We start from the raw sequence: 20,966 nt of genomic DNA on the forward strand, positions 1-20,966 counted from the left end.
ATGTTACTGTTTAGCTTTCTATTCTGATGAAGGTTAACTACCTGGTGAAATCTCTCTCTAACTCTCAGAGAGTAATTAACTGTGATCATTAGGGTAACCTCCCTTTACATGTTACTGTTTAGCTTTCCATTCTGATGAAGGTTAACTACCTGGTGAAATCTCTCTCTAACTCTCAGAAAGTAATTAACTGTGATCATGAGAGTAACCTCCCTTTACATGTTACTGTTTAGCTTTCTATTCTGATGAAGGTTAACTACCTGCTGAAATCTCACTCTAACTCTCAGAGAGTAATTAACTGTGATCATTAGAGTAACCTCCCTTTACATGTTACTGTTTAGCTTTCTATTCTGATGAAGGTTAACTACCTGCTGAAATCTCACTCTAACTCTCAGAGAGTAATTAACTGTGATCATTAGGGTAACCTCCCTTTACATGTTACTGTTTAGCTTTCCATTCTGATGAAGGTTAACTACCTGGTGAAATCTCTCTCTAACTCTCAGAGAGTAATTAACTGTGATCATTAGAGTAACCTCCCTTTACATGTTACTGTTTAGCTTTCTATTCTGATGAAGGTTAACTACCTGGTGAAATCTCTCTCTAACTCTCAGAAAGTAATTAACTGTGATCATGAGAGTAACCTCCCTTTACATGTTACTGTTTAGCTTTCTATTCTGATGAAGGTTAACTACCTGCTGAAATCTCACTCTAACTCTCAGAGAGTAATTAACTGTGATCATTAGAGTAACCTCCCTTTACATGTTACTGTTTAGCTTTCTATTCTGATGAAGGTTAACTACCTGGTGAAATCTCACTCTAACTCTCAGAGAGTAATTAACTGTGATCATTAGGGTAACCTCCCTTTACATGTTACTGTTTAGCTTTCTATTCTGATGAAGGTTAACTACCTGTTGAAATCTCACTCTAGCTCTCAGAGAGTAATTAACTGTGATCATTAGAGTAACCTCCCTTTACATGTTACTGTTTAGCTTTCTATTCTGATGAAGGTTAACTACCTGTTGAAATCTCACTCTAACTCTCAGAAAGTAATTAACTGTGATCATTAGAGTAACCTCCCTTTACATGTTACTGTTTAGCTTTCTATTCTGATGAAGGTTAACTACCTGGTGAAATCTCACTCTAACTCTCAGAGAGTAATTAACTGTGATCATTAGGGTAACCTCCCTTTACATGTTACTGTTTAGCTTTCTATTCTGATGAAGGTTAACTACCTGTTGAAATCTCACTCTAGCTCTCAGAGAGTAATTAACTGTGATCATTAGAGTAACCTCCCTTTACATGTTACTGTTTAGCTTTCTATTCTGATGAAGGTTAACTACCTGTTGAAATCTCACTCTAACTCTCAGAAAGTAATTAACTGTGATCATTAGAGTAACCTCCCTTTACATGTTACTGTTTAGCTTTCCATTCTGATGAAGGTTAACTACCTGGTGAAATCTCACTCTAGCTCTCAGAGAGTAATTAACTGTGATCATGAGAGTAACCTCCCTTTACATGTTACTGTTTAGCTTTCTATTCTGATGAAAGTTAACTACCTGGTGAAATCTCACTCTAACTCTCAGAGAGTAATTAACTGTGATCATTAGAGTAACCCCCCTTTACATGTTACTGTTTAGCTTTCTATTCTGATGAAGGTTAACTACCTGGTGAAATCTCACTCTAGCTCTCAGAGAGTAATTAACTGTGATGATTAGAGTAACCTCCCTTTACATGTTACTGTTTAGCTTTCTATTCTGATGAAGGTTAACTACCTGGTGAAATCTCACTCTAACTCTCAGAGAGTAATTAACTGTGATCATTAGAGTAACCCCCCTTTTCATGTTACTGTTTAGCTTTCTATTCTGATGAAGGTTAACTACCTGCTGAAATCTCACTCTAACTCTCAGAGAGTAATTAACTGTGATCATTAGAGTAACCCCCCTTTACATGTTACTGTTTAGCTTTCTATTCTGATGAAGGTTAACTACCTGCTGAAATCTCACTCTAACTCTCAGAAAGTAATTAACTGTGATGATTAGGGTAACCTCCCTTTACATGTTACTGTTTAGCTTTCCATTCTGATGAAAGTTAACTACCAGCTGAAATCTCACTCTAACTGTCAGAGAGTAATTAACTGTGATCATTAGAGTAACCTCCCTTTACATGTTACTGTTTAGCTTTCCATTCTGATGAAGGTTAACTACCAGCTGAAATCTCACTCTAACTCTCAGAGAGTAATTAACTGTGATCATTAGAGTAACCTCCCTTTACATGTTACTGTTTAGCTTTCTATTCTGATGAAGGTTAACTACCTGTTGAAATCTCACTCTAACTGTCAGAGAGTAATTAACTGTGATCATTAGAGTAACCTCCCTTTACATGTTACTGTTTAGCTTTCTATTCTGATGAAGGTTAACTACCAGCTGAAATCTCACTCTAACTCTCAGAGAGTAATTAACTGTGATCATTAGAGTAACCTCCCTTTACATGTTACTGTTTAGCTTTCCATTCTGATGAAGGTTAACTACCAGCTGAAATCTCACTCTAACTCTCAGAGAGTAATTAACTGTGATCATGAGAGTAACCTCCCTTTACATGTTACTGTTTAGCTTTCTATTCTGATGAAGGTTAACTACCTGGTGAAATCTCACTCTAACTCTCAGAAAGTAATTAACTGTGATCATTAGAGTAACCTCCCTTTACATGTTACTGTTTAGCTTTCTATTCTGATGAAGGTTAACTACCTGTTGAAATCTCACTCTAACTCTCAGAGAGTAATTAACTGTGATCATGAGAGTAACCTCCCTTTACATGTTACTGTTTAGCTTTCTATTCTGATGAAGGTTAACTACCTGTTGAAATCTCACTCTAGCTCTCAGAGAGTAATTAACTGTGATCATTAGGGTAACCTCCCTTTACATGTTACTGTTTAGCTTTCTATTCTGATGAAAGTTAACTACCTGGTGAAATCTCTCTCTAACTCTCAGAGAGTAATTAACTGTGATCATTAGAGTAACCTCCCTTTACATGTTACTGTTTAGCTTTCTATTCTGATGAAAGTTAACTACCTGGTGAAATCTCTCTCTAACTCTCAGAGAGTAATTAACTGTGATCATTAGGGTAACCTCCCTTTACATGTTACTGTTTAGCTTTCTATTCTGATGAAAGTTAACTACCTGCTGAAATCTCACTCTAACTCTCAGAGAGTAATTAACTGTGATCATTAGGGTAACCTCCCTTTACATGTTACTGTTTAGCTTTCCATTCTGATGAAGGTTAACTACCTGGTGAAATCTCACTCTAACTCTCAGAGAGTAATTAACTGTGATCATTAGAGTAACCTCCCTTTACATGTTACTGTTTAGCTTTCTATTCTGATGAAGGTTAACTACCTGCTGAAATCTCACTCTAACTCTCAGAGAGTAATTAACTGTGATCATTAGGGTAACCTCCCTTTACATGTTACTGTTTAGCTTTCTATTCTGATGAAGGTTAACTACCTGCTGAAATCTCACTCTAGCTCTCAGAGAGTAATTAACTGTGATCATTAGGGTAACCTCCCTTTACATGTTACTGTTTAGCTTTCTATTCTGATGAAGGTTAACTACCTGTTGAAATCTCACTCTAGCTCTCAGAGAGTAATTAACTGTGATCATTAGGGTAACCTCCCTTTACATGTTACTGTTTAGCTTTCTATTCTGATGAAGGTTAACTACCTGCTGAAATCTCACTCTAGCTCTCAGAGAGTAATTTATAACTTGGATCATTAGAGTCCATCATTTTACCTGTACAGTTTTATAACCATAAGGAAGATTTAGTTTGGGTTATAACGGAAGCAAAACATCTTCTATCTCTGATACCTAATCATGTCTTAAACACAATTTGTCAAGAAAATTTAACACGGTTTCTTAATAAATTCATCATTTCCATGGAAACTAACAATTAATTGACGCAAAAATGTCTTTGTCCAGAATTGTGTGATCAAATGATGTTATAAACTATTTGTCAGATTGACATTGGTGTCATTATCACTATAATGAAAGTGACATCCATAAATTTACCTGTTTAGAAATAAAAGCTAATTGGTGTACCTGCTGTTCTCTATTGAATGAGTGAATATTTCAAGGAATTGGTAGACTATGTAAGATGTTGTTACCATTTTAAAACTGTCCAGTATTTAAGGATAAGGAGTAAAATTTAATAGAGACATATGAAACAGACATTCAAAACTCACCAGTTGACAAACAATATGTCTAAAAACACTACATAAACTAGAGGCTCTAAAGAGCCTGTGTCGCTCACCTTGGTCTATGTGAATATTAAACAATGGACACAGATGGATTCATGACAAAATTGTGTTTTGGTGATGGTGATGTGTTTGTAGATCTTACTTTACTAAACATTCTTGCTGCTTACAATTATCTCTATCTATAACAGTACTTTCTGTGGAAAATATTATTGAAAATCTTCAAATTTTAAGAAAATTGTTAAAAATTGACTATGAAGGGCAATAACTCCTTAGGGGGTCAATTGACTATTTTGGTCATACTGACTTATTTTTAGTTCTTACTTTGCTGTACATTATTGCTGTTTACAGTTTATCTCTATCTATAATAATATTCAAGATAATAACAAAAAAACAGCAAAATTTCCTCAAAATTACCAATTCAGGGGCAGCAACCTAACAACCGATTATCCGATTCATCTGAAAATTCCAGGGCAGATAGATCGTGACCTGATCAACAATTTTACTTCCTGTCAGATTTGCTCTTAATGCTTTGGTTTTTGAGTTATAAGCCAAAAACTGCATTTTACCCCCATGTTCTATTTTTAGCCATGGCGGCCATCTTGGTTTGTTGGCCGAGTTACTGGACACATTTTTTTAACTAGATACCCCAATGATGATTATGGCCAAGTTTGGTTAAATTTGGCCCAGTAGTTTCAGAGGAGAAGATTTTTCTAAAAGATTACTAAGATTTACGAAAAATGGTTAAAAATTGACTATAAAGGGCAATAACTCCTAAAGTGGTCAACTGACCATTTTGGTCATGTTGACTTATTTGTAGATCTTACTTTGCTGAACATTATTGCTGTTTACAGTTTATCTCTATCTATAATAATATTCAAGATAATAACCAAAAAGAGCAAAATTTCCTTAAAATTACCATTTCAGGGGCAGCAACCCAACATCGGAATGTCCGATTCATCTGAAAATTTCAGGGCAGATAGATCTTGACCTGATGAACAATTTTACCCGTTGTCAGATTTGCTCTAAATGCTTTGGTTTTTGAGTTATAAGCCAAAAACTGCATTTTACCCCTATGTTCTATTTTTAGCCATGGCGGCCATCTTGGTTGGTTGGGCAGCGCACCGGACACATTTTTTAAACTAGATACCCCAATGATGATTATGGCCAAGTTTGGTTAAATTTGGCCCTGTAGTTTCAGAGGAGAAGATTTTTCTAAAAGATTACTAAGATTTACGAAAAATGGTTAAAAATTGACTATAAAGGGCAATAACTCCTAAAGTGGTCAACTGACCATTTTGGTCATGTTGACTTATTTGTAGATCTTACTTTGCTGAACATTATTGCTGTTTACAGTTTATCTCTATCTATAATAATATTCAAGATAATAACCAAAAACAGCAAAATTTCCTTAAAATTACCATTTCAGGGGCAGCAACCCAACAACGAAATGTCCGATTCATCTGAAAATTTCAGGGCAGATAGATCTTGACCTGTTGAACAATATTACCCCATGTCAGATTTGCTCTAAATGCTTTGGTTTTTGAGTTATAAGCCAAAAACTGCATTTTACCCCTATGTTCTATTTTTAGCCATGGCGGCCATCTTGGTTGGTTGGCCGGGTCACCGGACACATTTTTAGCTCACCTGGCCCAAAGGGCCAAGTGAGCTTTTCTCAGCACTTGGCGTCCGGCGTCCGTCGTCCGTCGTCTGTCGTCCGTCGTCTGGCGTCGTTAACTTTTACAAAAATCTTCTCCTCTGAAACTACTTGGCCAAATTTAACCAAACTTGGCCACAATCATCATTGGGGTATCTAGTTTAAAAAATGTGTCTGGTGACCCGGTCAACCAACCAAGATGGTCGCCATGGCTAAAAATAGAACATAGGGGTAAAATGCAGTTTTTGGCTTATAACTCAAAAACCAAAGCATTTAGAGCAAATCTGACATGGGGTAAAATTGTTCATCAGGTCAAGATCTATCTGCCCTGAAATTTTCAGATGAATCGGACGACCCGTTGTTGGGTTGCTGCCCCTGAATTGGTAATTTTAAGGAAATTTTACTGTTTTTGGTTATTATCTTGAATATTATTATAGATAGAGATAAACTGTAAACAGCAATAATGTTCAGCAAAGTAAGATTTACAAATAAGTCAACCTGACCCAAATGGTCAGTTGACCCCTTTAGGAGTTATTGCCCTTTATAGTCAATTTTTAACCATTTTTCGTAAATCTTAGTTATCTTTTAGAAAAATCTTCTCCTCTGAAACTACTGGGCCAAATTAAACCAAACTTGGCCACAATCATCATTGGGGTATCTAGTTTAAAAAATGTGTCCGGTGACCCGGCCAACTAACCAAGATGGCCACCACGGCTAAAAATAGAACATAGGGGTAAAATGCAGTTTTTGGCTTATAACTCAAAAACTAAAGCATTTAGAGGAAATCTGACATGGGGTAAAAATGTTTATCAGGTCAAGATCTATCTGCCCTGAAATTTTCAGATGAATCGGTCAATCCGTTATTGGGTTGCTGACCCTGAATTGGTAATTTTGAGGAAATTTTGCTGTTTTTGGTTATTATCTTGAATATTATTATAGATAGAGATAAACTGTAAAGAGCAATAATGTTCATCAAAGTAAGATTTACAAATAAGTCAACATGACCGAAATGGTCAGTTGACCCCTTTAGGAGTTATTGCCCTTTATAGTAAATTTTTAACCATTTTTCGTAAATCTTAGTTATCTTTTACAAAAATCTTCTCCTCTGAAACTACTGGGCCAAATTAATTCAAACTTGGCCACAATCATCTTTGAGGTACCTTGTTTGAAAAATGTGTCCGATGACCTGGCCATCCAACCAAGATGGCCACCACGGCTAAAAATAGAACAGGGGTAAAGTGTAGTTTTTTGCTTATAACTCGGAAACCAAATCATTTAGAGGAAATCTGACAAGGAGTTAAATTGTTAATCAAGTCAATATATATCTGCCCTGAAATATTCAAATGAATTGGACAACCGGTTGTTGGGTTGCTGCCCTCCAATTGGTAATTTTTAAAGAAATTTTGCTGTTTTTGGTTATTATCTTGAATACTATTATAGATAGCGATAAACTGTAAACAGCGATAATGTTCATCAAAGTAAGATCTACAAATAAGTCAACATGACCTAAATGGTCAATTGACCCCTTAAGGAGTTATTGCCCTTTATAGTCAATTTTTAACAATTTTCATTAATTTGGTAAATTTATGTAAATTTTTACCAAATATTTTTCTCTGTTACTAATGGGCAAAGTTCATTATAGATTTAATTGTAAGAAGCAAGAAAGTTCAGTAAAGTAAGAACTTCAAACACATCACCATCACCAAAATACAATTTTGTCATGAATCCATTTGTGTCCTTTGTTTAATATGCACATAGACCAAGGTGAGCGACACAGGCTCTTTAGAGCCTCTAGTTTAAACTAGATACCCCAATGATGATTGTGGCCAAGTTTGGTTAAATTTGGCCCAGTAGTTTCAGAGGAGAAGATTTTTGTAAAAGTTAACGCAGGACGACGACGGACGAAGCCGGACGAAGCCGGACGACGCCGGACGCCGGACGCCAAGTGATGAGAAAAGCTCACTTGGCCCTTTGGGCCAGGTGAGCTAAAAACTAAGTCTGGCAACCAAAAGTTAAACAGTGGATGATCTCAAATTTTCTGGTGAAAAATTCCTGGAGAAAATGGAGTTGTACATCTGAGTTGAGCATGATGAACATTCTTTTGGACAATTGTATGCTAAAAATGATACTTTTCCTATAAATAAGGGGCATTCACCTTTACTCCCATCCCTGAATATGCAACTCATTTCCATATATTAGCAATGATCTATTTATTTGTAACTTTTGTTCTGTGTTATTTTCTGTAGTATTGTGAATATAAATTGTCCACAATATGTTCTTGTATATAATTACATAACATGTATGTGTCATTATATATACCTTACTGCATTATTTTGATTAGCTAACAGCAATCTCGCATCATTCAGAAATTATTATGCCTTTCAAAATGAAATGTATTATGTACCCTATGTAACATTCATAATGACACCAGCTTCCCCAATAAAGTGCACAGGTAAATAAAAGAAAAACTTGATAGAAATCTTGTTTTCATTATCCTAGCAAAAAAATTTAATTACAAATATTGAATGCTTCTTTTAATAATTTTATAGGGTTCTGAAGAATGAAACGTGGAAACAAAATGTACTTCGATACATGCTTTTACACCCCAATAAATTTACAAAAAGATGCACTCAATTCTTAACTAAATATAGTGGCATATTAGAAAGTTCACTATAAATTGGCTTTTTTTTTGGGGGGGGGACCAGTACCAGTGGATGTATAAAATAGATATTATGAAGTGAAAAAGTACATTAAAATATAAAGATAATGATATTGTATTTGCATAAAGATATTATTGTAAAATGAATAAAATTTCCTATAGGTCTATGCTAATAATCAAAATTTCAAATCTTATCGTTCAGTTTAGGGAGCTACCATTTGATTTTTATGGGGGGGCTAGGATGAAATTTGAAAAAAATAGGCAGGACAGGAGTTTTGAGTAAAAAAAAAGGCAGGATGAGCAACTTGGTAAAAAAAAAAGGCAGGATGACAATTTGTGTAAAAAAAAGTCAGGATAAACTAGTAAAAAAAAAGGCAGGACCAAATAGAGTAAAAAATAAAAAGGCAGGACAGGGATTACAACTAAAAAAAAAGCAGGACAAAATTTTTCATCTAGCCCCCCCATAAAAATCAAATGGTAGCTCCCTTAACTATTTTGTTCCTTGATCTATCACAAACATTTGAATGTTAATTTTTGTGAAATTTTGGAAACAATAAATGTATGTTTTGATCAAAGTGACTGTTAGGGTTGTTAAAAGATTGCTACATTTCAATGGATACTGTCTTTTCTCTCACTTTTGCAGAACAAATCATATTGTTCCATGTTTCCTGTTTTTGAACTTATTATTCTTTTCATATTCAAATTTATGTTTGATCATTTCGGTTAAGACAAAAATCCAAAAGACGAATAATTATATTAATTTAAAATTCACGATTAAAGCTGATGAGCTTAAGACTTCCTGTGAACGATATGATAATATTTTCTTTTTTTGTAATCAATTTCAACATTTGAATAAAAAGATGAGGGGAAAACTGATCTAAACACCATTGATCTTAAACTTCAGAAGAAGGGCATTGTTCTTAATATCGATATTATAGATTTTACATAGGAAAAGGTACAAGCTTGAGTGAGTGTAAAATGATTATGAATTTAATGCACCTTGGAAAAAACGTCATGGAATACAAGTAAAGGATTTCAATATTAAGATATTTTAATTGTTTGAAAATATTATGATAAAACAAGAGACAAATTCTGATAAATTGCCAACTCCTTGCAAATGACTTAAGGTTTTATAAAGCAATATTAAAGTTGAAGAAAGTAGTTAATAAAAAAAATAATTATCAAAGCCATTGACACTTAAGCACATTGAAACTGAAAAAAAAGTACAGGAATTAAATCCCCCCAATGGATGACAATTGTTTAAATGTCTCCTAAGTCAGGAATCAATGGATGTCTTGACAATTTGTGTTCTATTATGGAAATGGAAAATCTCTAAGAATCTGTTAAATGTATTCACAACTTCTAAGATTTGGACAGTCCAGAGCTTGACACACTGGTGATATACTTGTGATGGGTTAAAGCCTAAATGGGTGCATCCCTGTGATGGGTTTAAGCCTAAATGGGTGCATCCCTGTGATGGGTTTAAGCCTAAATGAGTGCATCCATGTAAAGAGTTTAAGCCTAAATGGGTGCATCCCTATGCCTTATGTTTTTGGTCATTGGGTGGCTGTCTCATTGACATATACACATCTCTTTTATTTAAAAAAAAGCTTTACAACGTTAACTGAACTGTTGAAATAGTCTACTTGCAGTGTTAAATCATTCTAGCATTCTTAAACTTGTTAACATAAGGTTTACATTTTATTTCATTATCATCTTTACAAATGAAGGGAAACAAGGTTTAAATTGTTTCGATTTATTTCTTTACAGATGTAGGGGACAGAATGATAGAGGTTGTAGGATTGGAGAATAGCATGCACATGGGTCAAGTGTATGCTGGTCTACGGTCATCTGGAAAACGTCTTGCTCAGTGTAACCATGTTGTTATAAGGTAGGATTGCCAATAATACTGATAGGGGTCAAAGTTAACAATTGTCTTAAAATGTCTTCTTCAATGTTACCATGTTGCTATGAGGTAAGACTGCTATTGATACTGATGTTGGTCAAAGTTAACAATTGTCTTAAAATGTCTTCTTCAATGTTACCATGTTGCTATGAGGTAAGACTGCTATTGACACTGATAGGGGTCAAAGTTTACCTTTGTCTTACAAATGTCTTCCTTTATGTAACCATCTTGCTATGAGGTAACAATATCTATGCCGATAATAATCAAAGTTGTCGTCTTAAAAAAGATTTGGTCAGTTTTACAATGTTTATATGTGAAACCAGCACAACTTTTATTAAAACAAAGGTACTAGTACTTAAGATGACTTAACATTAAATCTTTGAGATTAGGATATATTCTTTAAATTAATCTTAACACTTTGCTACTGGGAATGAATTATTTTTATGCCCCATTTATGGACATTATGTTTTCTGGTCTGTGCGTACATTGGTTCATCCATCCATCGGTCTGGCCGTTGTTCTTTCATCAGTCTGACCCGCTTCAGGTTTAAGTTTTTGGTCGAGGTAGACTGGTAGTTTTTGATGAAGTTGAAGTCCAATCAACTTGAAAATTAGTACACTTGTTTCCTATGATATGATCTTTCTAATTTTAATGCCAAATTAGAGTTTTTATCCCAGTTTCATGGTCTACTGAACATAGAAAATGATAGTATGGATGGGGCATCCTTGTACTAGGGACACATTCTTGTTTTCTAGTATTATAATTTTGAAGTAAAATTGATGTTTGAAAAAAAAAAAAAATGTTTTTATGTAATTTATCTTTATTGTAATATTGTTAATATTTTTTTAGAACGAGAAAAAGATTCCCAATGCAGATAGATGGTGAACCCTGGTTACAACCACCTTGTACAGTGAGTAGTATTGATAAATATTGAGTGGCACAAATGTTAATTAACTTTAAGGGATGTTTGAATATTGTTGATAAATTTCTTGTATTTTCAACTGTTAAAGGGGAAGAGCTGTCAAATTCATATTCACTGATTTGACTAAAATTCTCATATTTGATTTATAACATACTAAAAAAAACATACATCTAAATTATAAAAGAAGAAAAAAATGAATAATTTTTAATGCATTGATAATATGTATCAGCATTTTGTGTGCATTTTTGTTTCAACATTTTAAGTAATTTTCCTTTGATCTTACTGCCTGATAATTTCTTTTCTCAGCACAGTAGAGTGATATGAAAATTTATCGCTAAATACTAAGGGCGCACTTGCCCGTTTTCAATGAAATTAACAATGTCGTCAAGCAAAAAAAGTTAATCTTGTTGAGATGATCAATGATAATCTATAATAAGACACCATCTAATTAACCATTGAGGTGACCTCTAAAGACTGCCTACCTGATATAAACAGTAGTATTGATATAAACAGTTAAAGATAATATTTAAATTTCTTGTACATCTCATATCTAAGGTAGCTTATGTCCCTTTCAGAAATGTGTTGTATTTGTTAATGAATTAATTATTAAACATTCAAAATTAAAAAAAAAGTTAATTGACATAGGCAAGCACACTTAACAAACAATCAGTCAAGTGAAAACATTGTAATACAAAAACTTCATAATAGTACACAATAAATCAGATTATTATATTATATCCTACTCAATACAGAAAAACTATAAATAAAACTAAAATTACAATGTACTTTATCGTTTACAATAGTAGGATATAGAACAACTAATGTTATTGAAGCTTGGTTTCAATTACAAAAGAAACTATTTTTTCCCAGAACACTCCAGATTTCATAACATAATGCACTTAAAAGTACTGAAGAAGCCTCTTAAAACTAGCTCAGGAATATTTGTGATGTCTTCAATGAAGGACAGAATTTTTATTTATTTAAACATTTTAAGTGGTTCTATTTTTGTTGGCCAAACCTACGGCCGCTTTTTATTTTTATGTTTTTTTCGTTTTTGATGCTTATACTCTAAGCTTGAGAAATTATACTAAAGTAGATACTTTCATAAAATAAGCCAAAAAATAAACCCCATGCCAAAAATTTCCTATTCAATTGTATGTGTATAGTGGAACAATGGCATAACCAAATTATAATAAGAAGAGTCGATATCTCTGTATTTATAATCGTGTCAAGTTTTTTAATTGATTATATAAAATTTACAAATCTCCAAGTGGAAATGAACATATTTAGAAGTTGAGATCTCGTTGTTGTATTGGACTATTGGGTTACATTTAAATATATGTTGGGGTTTTTTTTGCAGATAAATATAACTCATAAAAACCAGGTTCCAATGTTAATGGGACCACCTTCCAGTAAAAAAACTTCTCTATTCAAGATGTTCAAGAAGTGATACCTACGGTATGTATGTGTATTCCATATTGGGATTATTTTAGAAGGGTTTTCAATGTAAAGGCAATTTTGAATAAAACTGCATATTCACCTGAAGATATGTGATACTCACTGGGTTAATGTCAAATGCCGGGTGAACATTGGTCATTTACCTGTGTAATAATAGTAACATGTTTGATCTACAAATGTTTTGAAAAAATAATTGTCATCCAATAGATTTTTTCCTTTGGAATATGGAATAAAACAATTATTGTCTTTTGTTTCGGTAAATGTGTGGTTAATTGACTTTGAAAAGCTGATATTAATTTAAGTTGTTGGCTTCAGTGAATATCAATCTTTCAAAACTCAATAAAAGACATAAAACCACAAATTTAGCTCTTCAAAAGACAGTCATTGTACATTTTTATAACAAAATTGAAAATTAATTAACATAAAACACCTTATTTCCACATGTCTAAAATGTGATGTTTCTGTAAAATTTTGGGGTTCTTAGTGATTCTACTTCACTATCGAGTCAACACTTAGGTTTATGAGTTCGAACCCTGCTTGTGCAGGTGCACTCAACTCCAATCTTAACTGACTAGGATTGTCAGTTGTCCTATTGATGTTCAGGGTTTTACCAGGGCAATCCGGCTTCCTCCCAATAAAGATAGCCTAAAATAGGTGCTTAAAATTGGCATTAAAACATCAATCAATGTAAAATTTTGACAACACTAGCTTGAGGTATGTTCAGTTTATTGTGTTTGTATGCTTAATTGCTTGTTGCTTTATCTTTAATACATTGAGTTTTTATTGACAGGATAATACTATAAAAACGTCTTGTCCAGCATTTAATTACTATTGGAGAAATTTTATAAGGAATCATCAGCATATAGGATACAAAAAAGCCTGTATTGTACCTCTTTTGGAAAATAAAAACCTCAAACATGGAAAAACACTTATCTTCAATAAGATTAGTTAAAATTTCCCCTTTCTGTTTTGATATATAACAATGTATAAGGCATAAGCAGTTAGGTCATGATCTATTTACAGTACTTATAATTATACCCAGAATAATGTCTGCTTTATGTAACACAACAAATATGGCTATTTCTTTATTTCTGTGCTCATTTAAAAAAAAAGGTGTTACTGGGAAAATATGGCTTATAACTTGTTACACAATTTCCAATATTCCAAGGTTCCTAGGGACTCCACATTTTTGAATTTTCCTCAGAGTTCATTATTTTTGTGATTTTACTTTATAGAATGTTTCCTAGATCTTTGGGTCATTTAACAGACTAAGTTTTGTTTAATATAACCTCTATAAAATGAGACGATAAATCAAAGCAAATTGAAGTATAACATTGAATAGCACTCACTTGAAAGTCACATGATGAACTTGACAAATATTGCTGGTCTTTATCTAGATACTTGCTAGTGGTCTGGAAAAAAATATAATGATTATAATGCAAGTTAAAAATTCCAACATTGCATTTGGGGATTAATTCATAACAAATTCATATTAAGGTACATAACAAAAAACAGGTGTAATCTATTTATAAGTGTTTAATCTATTTATAAGTGTTTAATCTATTTATAAGTGTTTAATCTATTTTTAGGTGTTAAATCTATTTATATGTGTATTCTATTTATAGTTGTTTATTTATTTGTAGGTGTGTAATCTATTTATAAGTGTTTAATCTATTTTTAGGTATTAAATCTATTTGTATTTGCATTCTATTTATAGGTGTTCATCTTCTGAATACAATACATAACCAAAGGGCAGCATCATATATAGACATTGAGTATGCTGTCGTCATGGGAACCAGCTGCTGGTCAGCATCCCTGCATCAGGCCAAAGAGGACAAAAGGGAGACTTCATTCTACTCACAACATAATCATATAATCTTTGTGAAAAAAAAAGGAAGATTTTACTAAAAGTCTTATGTAAGAGGTCAAACGGGTGATTAAATTATAAAATCCGCGTTCTATCCTTTCTTCTCCATTTTTTCAGAGTAGAACGACAATTCTTTTCTTTGATATAACTTTATATTTGGAATGTCCTGGCTTTATAAGAATCTATTCATCATCACCAGATTTTTTTTTACTTTTTTCATCCTTCATAGTCAGTCTTCGTATATTTTGCAAGAGCTTCATGCAAATATGTTATATTTTTGATTAAATCCATTAAAGATTTAGTGTTGATTATTATGAGAACAATACTCAGAATAAAAGTAATAAACACTATAATTCACTCAACTGGTTTATATTTTTCAGTTAGTAGGAGAAAATTCTCTTGGTTATACACTGTATAAGAAAGTCTGATAGATTATTCAAGAAATAATTTATTTTTGTCTACCAGTTTTTCTGTTTAACCTGATTTACATAAAGGCATCATTATAATAAATGAGGTGACCCTATCTCCATGGAAACTGTCAGGCCAATAATACTTTTTGTAGATATTACATTGTATTTTCGAATATTCATGGATGCTGCTATTTCTACCTTTATCATCACTATTGAAACCAAAGATACTTTAATAATATTTGCAAAAAGGAATTTTGTTTTTTTATTATCAAACATACCTTCATTGTATATCCACTTCCTGATTTTTACATAAATCTAAATAATTAAGAACAAAATATTTCCCGTCATGTTCCAGCCTCATTTTCACATGGTTAAGCATTCTATTGGATGATATCCTTACACCAAACATGAGCAAGAGCATAGAGAATGATATCAATTTTTATTGGAAAATTCCGAAGCTTTCTTCCAAACTGACTTATAGAACCCGTTCTAAAGGTTGCCTTGAGGAAGCAATATCATTCTAAATGTGACATCACAACTAGTTTCTGGAGAAATCACAATTTTTGACATAAGGTATTTTAGGATTAAAACTACAACTTTGGATTTGTTCCTTCTTTTAAGGCAGATATTGTCTTTTATTAGGTTATTATTAGAAGCTTACGTAACACTTATGTATTGAGAATTACGAGAGGGAAAAACTTGCATTCTAAAACTTTCACCAAATATTCTTTAAAAAATGAATGAAAATTGAAGCTTTATTTTTCATGGCCTTAAATTAATGTATAATAAATTGGATATTTTTTTTTAATGATGTCCAGTGAGATGAGATTTGCTATTATATGTAATTATTTATATATATATATATTGTTCAATAAAATGGCTTCCTTTGTGCGCTTTTATAGAATATTAATACAAGTTATATAGAACTTCTCACTTTTTACATTAAGATCAACATTTTTTATATCTTGTTTTTTTTTAGATATAATAATTCGTTAATCAGATATCAAAACAACCAGGTCAGTGATTTAACTTTGTGGATATTTATCTTAAACCATGTTTTATAAAGTTCTAGCACTGGTCCAGTACTGTTGTATATGAACTGCTAATGCTATCATCAACACAAAAGTCAGAGCTTTGGTACAACATACCCTTGTAAATTCTATTCTTTTATAAATTATATGAAGAAACTAAAATGATAACTTGCTCTGCAACTTTAGATGGATTAAACCAATTGTTTATGCCTTTTGTCATATGTCTTCTGCATTGGTTTCAATATATTGAACATTCTTAGCTTTTGGTTGTTCTGGTTTAAGCATTCTTGGTTGAGGTCAATACAGCACAGATCTTGTATTAAATTTATAAAGTTTAAGTTAATTTGAGTGAAATGTTAGATATATGAACTAAATTTAATTTTACATTTAATAAAAGTGGTGTTTCAAAAATATTTATGGCAGAAAATGCACTATTTATATCAAAAAGGGTGGGTAAATCCTTAAGAAAAGTCTCATTTTGTTATGACTTAAAACACATGAAAGTTAAGAGTCTAGAACTGAAAATAAACTTATAGATGCATATTTGTTAATATTTGAGTTTTATTTGTTTTGAGTATTATAAATAAATAAATTGTTTAGATTTAATTTTGTCAATGTGTTAAAATAGTCATTCTACTGCCTTACTGTTAAAACATTTAGCTGAAACAAAACATACAAAAAATTTGACTTGGAAAGTTCGGTTAATAATTAAGTTATAATTTTCAATTAAACTAGTGTACCTTGGAACTTGCTGCGGGGGGGGGATTAATGAAAGTAAGACCACACTTTAATGTGGAAATGTTTTCCCAATTGTGCTAAAAAAAAACCAAAAAAACTTTTGAGTAAAATTTGAGAATCATGGGAAAAGGGGTTTGGCAAGATAGAATTGTTTTGATTGGTCAAAGGTATTTATTTTAAATGTATTCAAATTTAAAATAATGTTGACTTAGTGTTCCGTAGGATTTTATTTGTAACCAGGACTTTGACTGTACTATATATAAATAAGTTTAATCATATTGTGCAATAAAATATGTCACATTATACAAAATAGATAATGGTGATGTGTTAAGCAACTGAAATAAAATTGAGAAAGGAAATGGTGAATATGTCAAAGCGACAACCACCCGACCATAGAGCAAACAACAGCCGAAGGCAACCAATGGGTCTTCAATGTAGCGAGGATTCCCGCACCCGTAGGTGTCCTTCAGCTGGCCCCTAAAATATGCATAATAGTAAAGTGATAATGGACGTCATACTAAAAAGAATATTTTGATGAATAAAAAAATATTTAATTTCTGTATCTCAGGTTATGACGGACACATAAAGTTCAGATTATTATTGCATGACTGTAATATTTTGTTTTGTCTATGAATGAATAAAATCAAAAACGTGGTACACATAAAACAAAAAGACCGAAAAAATATAACAGTGATTCCTTATTATTTAATTTTAAATTCAAGTTTTAAGGAAAAAAACGTTAATGACATAATATTTGGTAAGATGACAAAAATATGTCTTTGAGCTGATAGAAAACATCTTTTAGCCAATCAGAAGAACTGTTACATCTAAAATATAATTTATTGAAAATGTATCACATGAATGCTCTTGTAGTTTGCTGTATTTAAGTATATGGAACCAATATGTTGAAGGAAAATAACAATTGGACTATAAATAGAGAATATGTTTAAGCCTGTCAGTGCTTTAATGTGTGTTCTAACATGATACAGTGCAAACTGCTTGATCAAAGTCCTGTTTTATTTACAGTCAGTACTGGAGCAGTGTTCAAAGGTTAACGGGTTTATACAGTTGACAAAAAATATTCAAAATTGGGGAACATAATTTATGATGTTGGCTTGCTGTCTCATTGACATATTAACCACAATTCTATATATCAGTATAATGAGAAAGAAATCTATTCAATTTAGTTTCCAGCTATTCACACTCTTACCACCATAGAATTATGAAAAATGATTTCCTCATGCCAATAAAACGTTTCTTTCAGATTTTGTTCACATGCTCATTTTAAAGAGATTGTGTAGCTTATGTGTATTTTTTCATGTATTGAAATGGGAGTGAATGTAGAATATTAAGAATTACATTGTGACTTATATCTGGAGTGTATAATTAAATATTATGGTGGTTAAATTAAACGTCATTATTGCTCAACACTTTTATACTATGTGCGTAATCCCAGACCTCTGTAACTTTCCTCTTGTCAGAAAAAAACTTTATTTTTAATGTATTTTTGAGTTCTACAGTTATTAGCTACTTTTAACCTTTTACCTTGATTGGAAATATAAATGCAATGTTTTACAAGATCCCAAATACAATAAATATTGTATACTTAATATGTTAGTTGTACTGAATTAGAGAACATTTTAGATTTTCACTTAAAGACAACATTTTTGATGTGTATACATGTATAGATGCTTTCTATTACTGTAAATTCAGAAAACTATTGTGTTTATTTATTATTGCAATTTAAAAAAATGGACAAAAAGATAAGATAACTAATGTGATTTGAGGAAAATCTGTATACAAATATATGTATTAGATTTAAAAATGCAATAATACCATACTCATCAAGCTGCATTATTTGCATTTATAAAAACCTTGCAATAATTTCTGAATTTACAATATATTATGCTATCAATTGTATGCATTGCAAAAAAGTTGAATCTGGAAATCCAAAGATAACTTATGTCAATTGAGAAACTTCCTACTTCTGATCACAGTCACTATGTAAATCCTCAATCTACATTGAAATGTATGGGACACATCTCCTTACCAATGAGATCATTATTTCATATTTTTCAACAACAAAATTGAACTTTAACAACATCAAATTGTACTTTAACAGCATTAAATTGTTCATTCATAACATACCCAAAGACTAATTTCACAACATAAGACTAACTTTCACAACAGAAAATAACCCACCATCATGTTTTTTTTTTCATTTTGGTGGCATTTATATATTTTGGAGATAAATAATTGATCAATAAATGGGGCATTTTAACCATTCTGGAAGTTCTTTTACATATCATGAAATTAAATTTCAGAATTTTTTCTATTATACTAGATTTAAAGTTCATAAAAACATCTTATAATGTCATTAAAAACTCGTATGAATATTATGTTAAAGTCTTGAATGTAGTTTTGCAAGTATGACATTATTAGGCTGAAAAAAAACTCTACTGCTTCTTCTATTAGAATTGAAAGATTAATAAGATACTCATAACTTGTACAAATTACAATGTATACTAAATTATTATATTTTAAAAACTTGCATCACAAAACAGCCTAGACTTGTTTTATTTTCAGTTCCTATTCAAATATGTAATTTCTCAACATTTGAGCAATAAAGCTCATTAGATTTTTTACAAAAAGACTGGAAGTTTGCCTAGATAATTTGAATATATTAATAATACATTGAGCAATATATCTCAGTTAATATTTACAAACTAAAATAATTCTCTTATTTTACATATGAATTTAACACATTTAACCATATAGCTCAATGAATCTATACAAACAAAACATATTTGATCCTTGTTTTTTATAATTTTATCCCATTGAGCATTTAGCTCTGATAATCCTGACTTTAACACAGTTAACCATATAGCTCAGTGAATTGTAAACAAACAGCAAATATTTGATCCTGTTGTTTAGAGATTTTATCCCATTGAGCTCCGATTATCCTGACAGAACTTACATATTGTGTTTTCCATGTTTGTGACTTATCCTGTATAAGTGTATTATGGTACAACCAATTTTATATATTTACGTGTGTGTAACTTATATAATGTTCTTGTCTATACCATATAGAACATTTTTTTTTGTGATAGAAAATAATGTTATTTCATTCTGTATGTTAACAATATATTCTTTGTTAAAATGATAATAAAAATGTTTTCTCAATTTTTATTTTTGTTCATTCTTGTGGTAAGAAATGCAAAAGAGAAATATAATTTTAAATTTGGGTCATTCTTGTGGAAAATCGAAAAGGTAAATAGAATCCTAATAGTCACTAGCTGGATAGATATATGAATAAAGACAACAGTAGTACATCGCTGTTCAAAAGTGAGTGAAAACAATTCTGTGTTACAAACTGAAACAGAGGGAAAGCCTTAACTATAAGAGGATAGCATTGGAAGAACAGAAACACTGAAGTTCAACAAAAAGAAGTACCAATTTAACAAACATAGAAACAAACAATTTGATAACTGTTATATTCCTAACATAGTACATCCGTCTTGTCTTCTCTGTCAATGTTAATATGTAAACGAATCTTAGCCTAGTGAGATCACCATGATTTGGCTCCTATTTATGCCCATATGAAGTAATAAAACTTACAATATATACTCCTAAAACACCTATCTATAGATGGACTGGTTTATTATGAGCGAACTGGTTAAACTCCGCCCAGTCAAGGGAAATAAATCGGGTAAAACAAATTATGGACAAAGAAAATTAAGTCATTCTTCAGATCCTATCCATGCATAGTTTGATCAATGAATTAAAAGAATATACCCTGCTATTTAATTCATAAAATGACGAGAAGGAGTCGTTTAATTTTTGCCCAGAAAACCATTTTAACAGTGACAGATCCAAGAAGGGGTCCGCTCCAGTCATGCTCCAGGTATTCCCTATATTATCAACCATTTTTTTCCAAAAAAGGGGGGGGGGGGGGCTGGGGCCCCTTGCCCTCCCCCTAAATCGGCCTCTGGTTAAATGTAAATCAAGTAGCAGAAAGTAGTGCTTTGCGTATGAATCATCTATGCTACTTATTATGGACAACGGGATGTAACCC

General features: G+C 32.0%; 1 protein-coding gene across 5 annotated transcripts in view; it reads left to right on the forward strand.

The window, feature by feature from the left end:
• Window positions 1–20,074, forward strand: part of LOC143063313 (diacylglycerol kinase beta-like) — a 155,931-nt gene extending 135,857 nt beyond the window's left edge. For all 5 annotated transcript variants that reach the window (XM_076235377.1, XM_076235375.1, XM_076235379.1 and 2 more), the window contains exons 24-27: window positions 10,330–10,450; window positions 11,315–11,375; window positions 12,748–12,845; window positions 14,563–20,074. In XM_076235377.1, the coding sequence (XP_076091492.1) occupies window positions 10,330–10,450; window positions 11,315–11,375; window positions 12,748–12,837 (272 nt within the window). In that variant the 3' untranslated portion in view covers window positions 12,838–12,845; window positions 14,563–20,074. The remainder of the gene's footprint in view (window positions 1–10,329; window positions 10,451–11,314; window positions 11,376–12,747; window positions 12,846–14,562) is intronic.
• The last annotated feature ends 892 nt before the right edge of the window (window positions 20,075–20,966 follow it).

This window comes from Mytilus galloprovincialis, chromosome 2 (genome assembly GCF_965363235.1).
Source record: "Mytilus galloprovincialis chromosome 2, xbMytGall1.hap1.1, whole genome shotgun sequence".
NCBI lineage: Eukaryota > Metazoa > Mollusca > Bivalvia > Mytilida > Mytilidae > Mytilus > Mytilus galloprovincialis.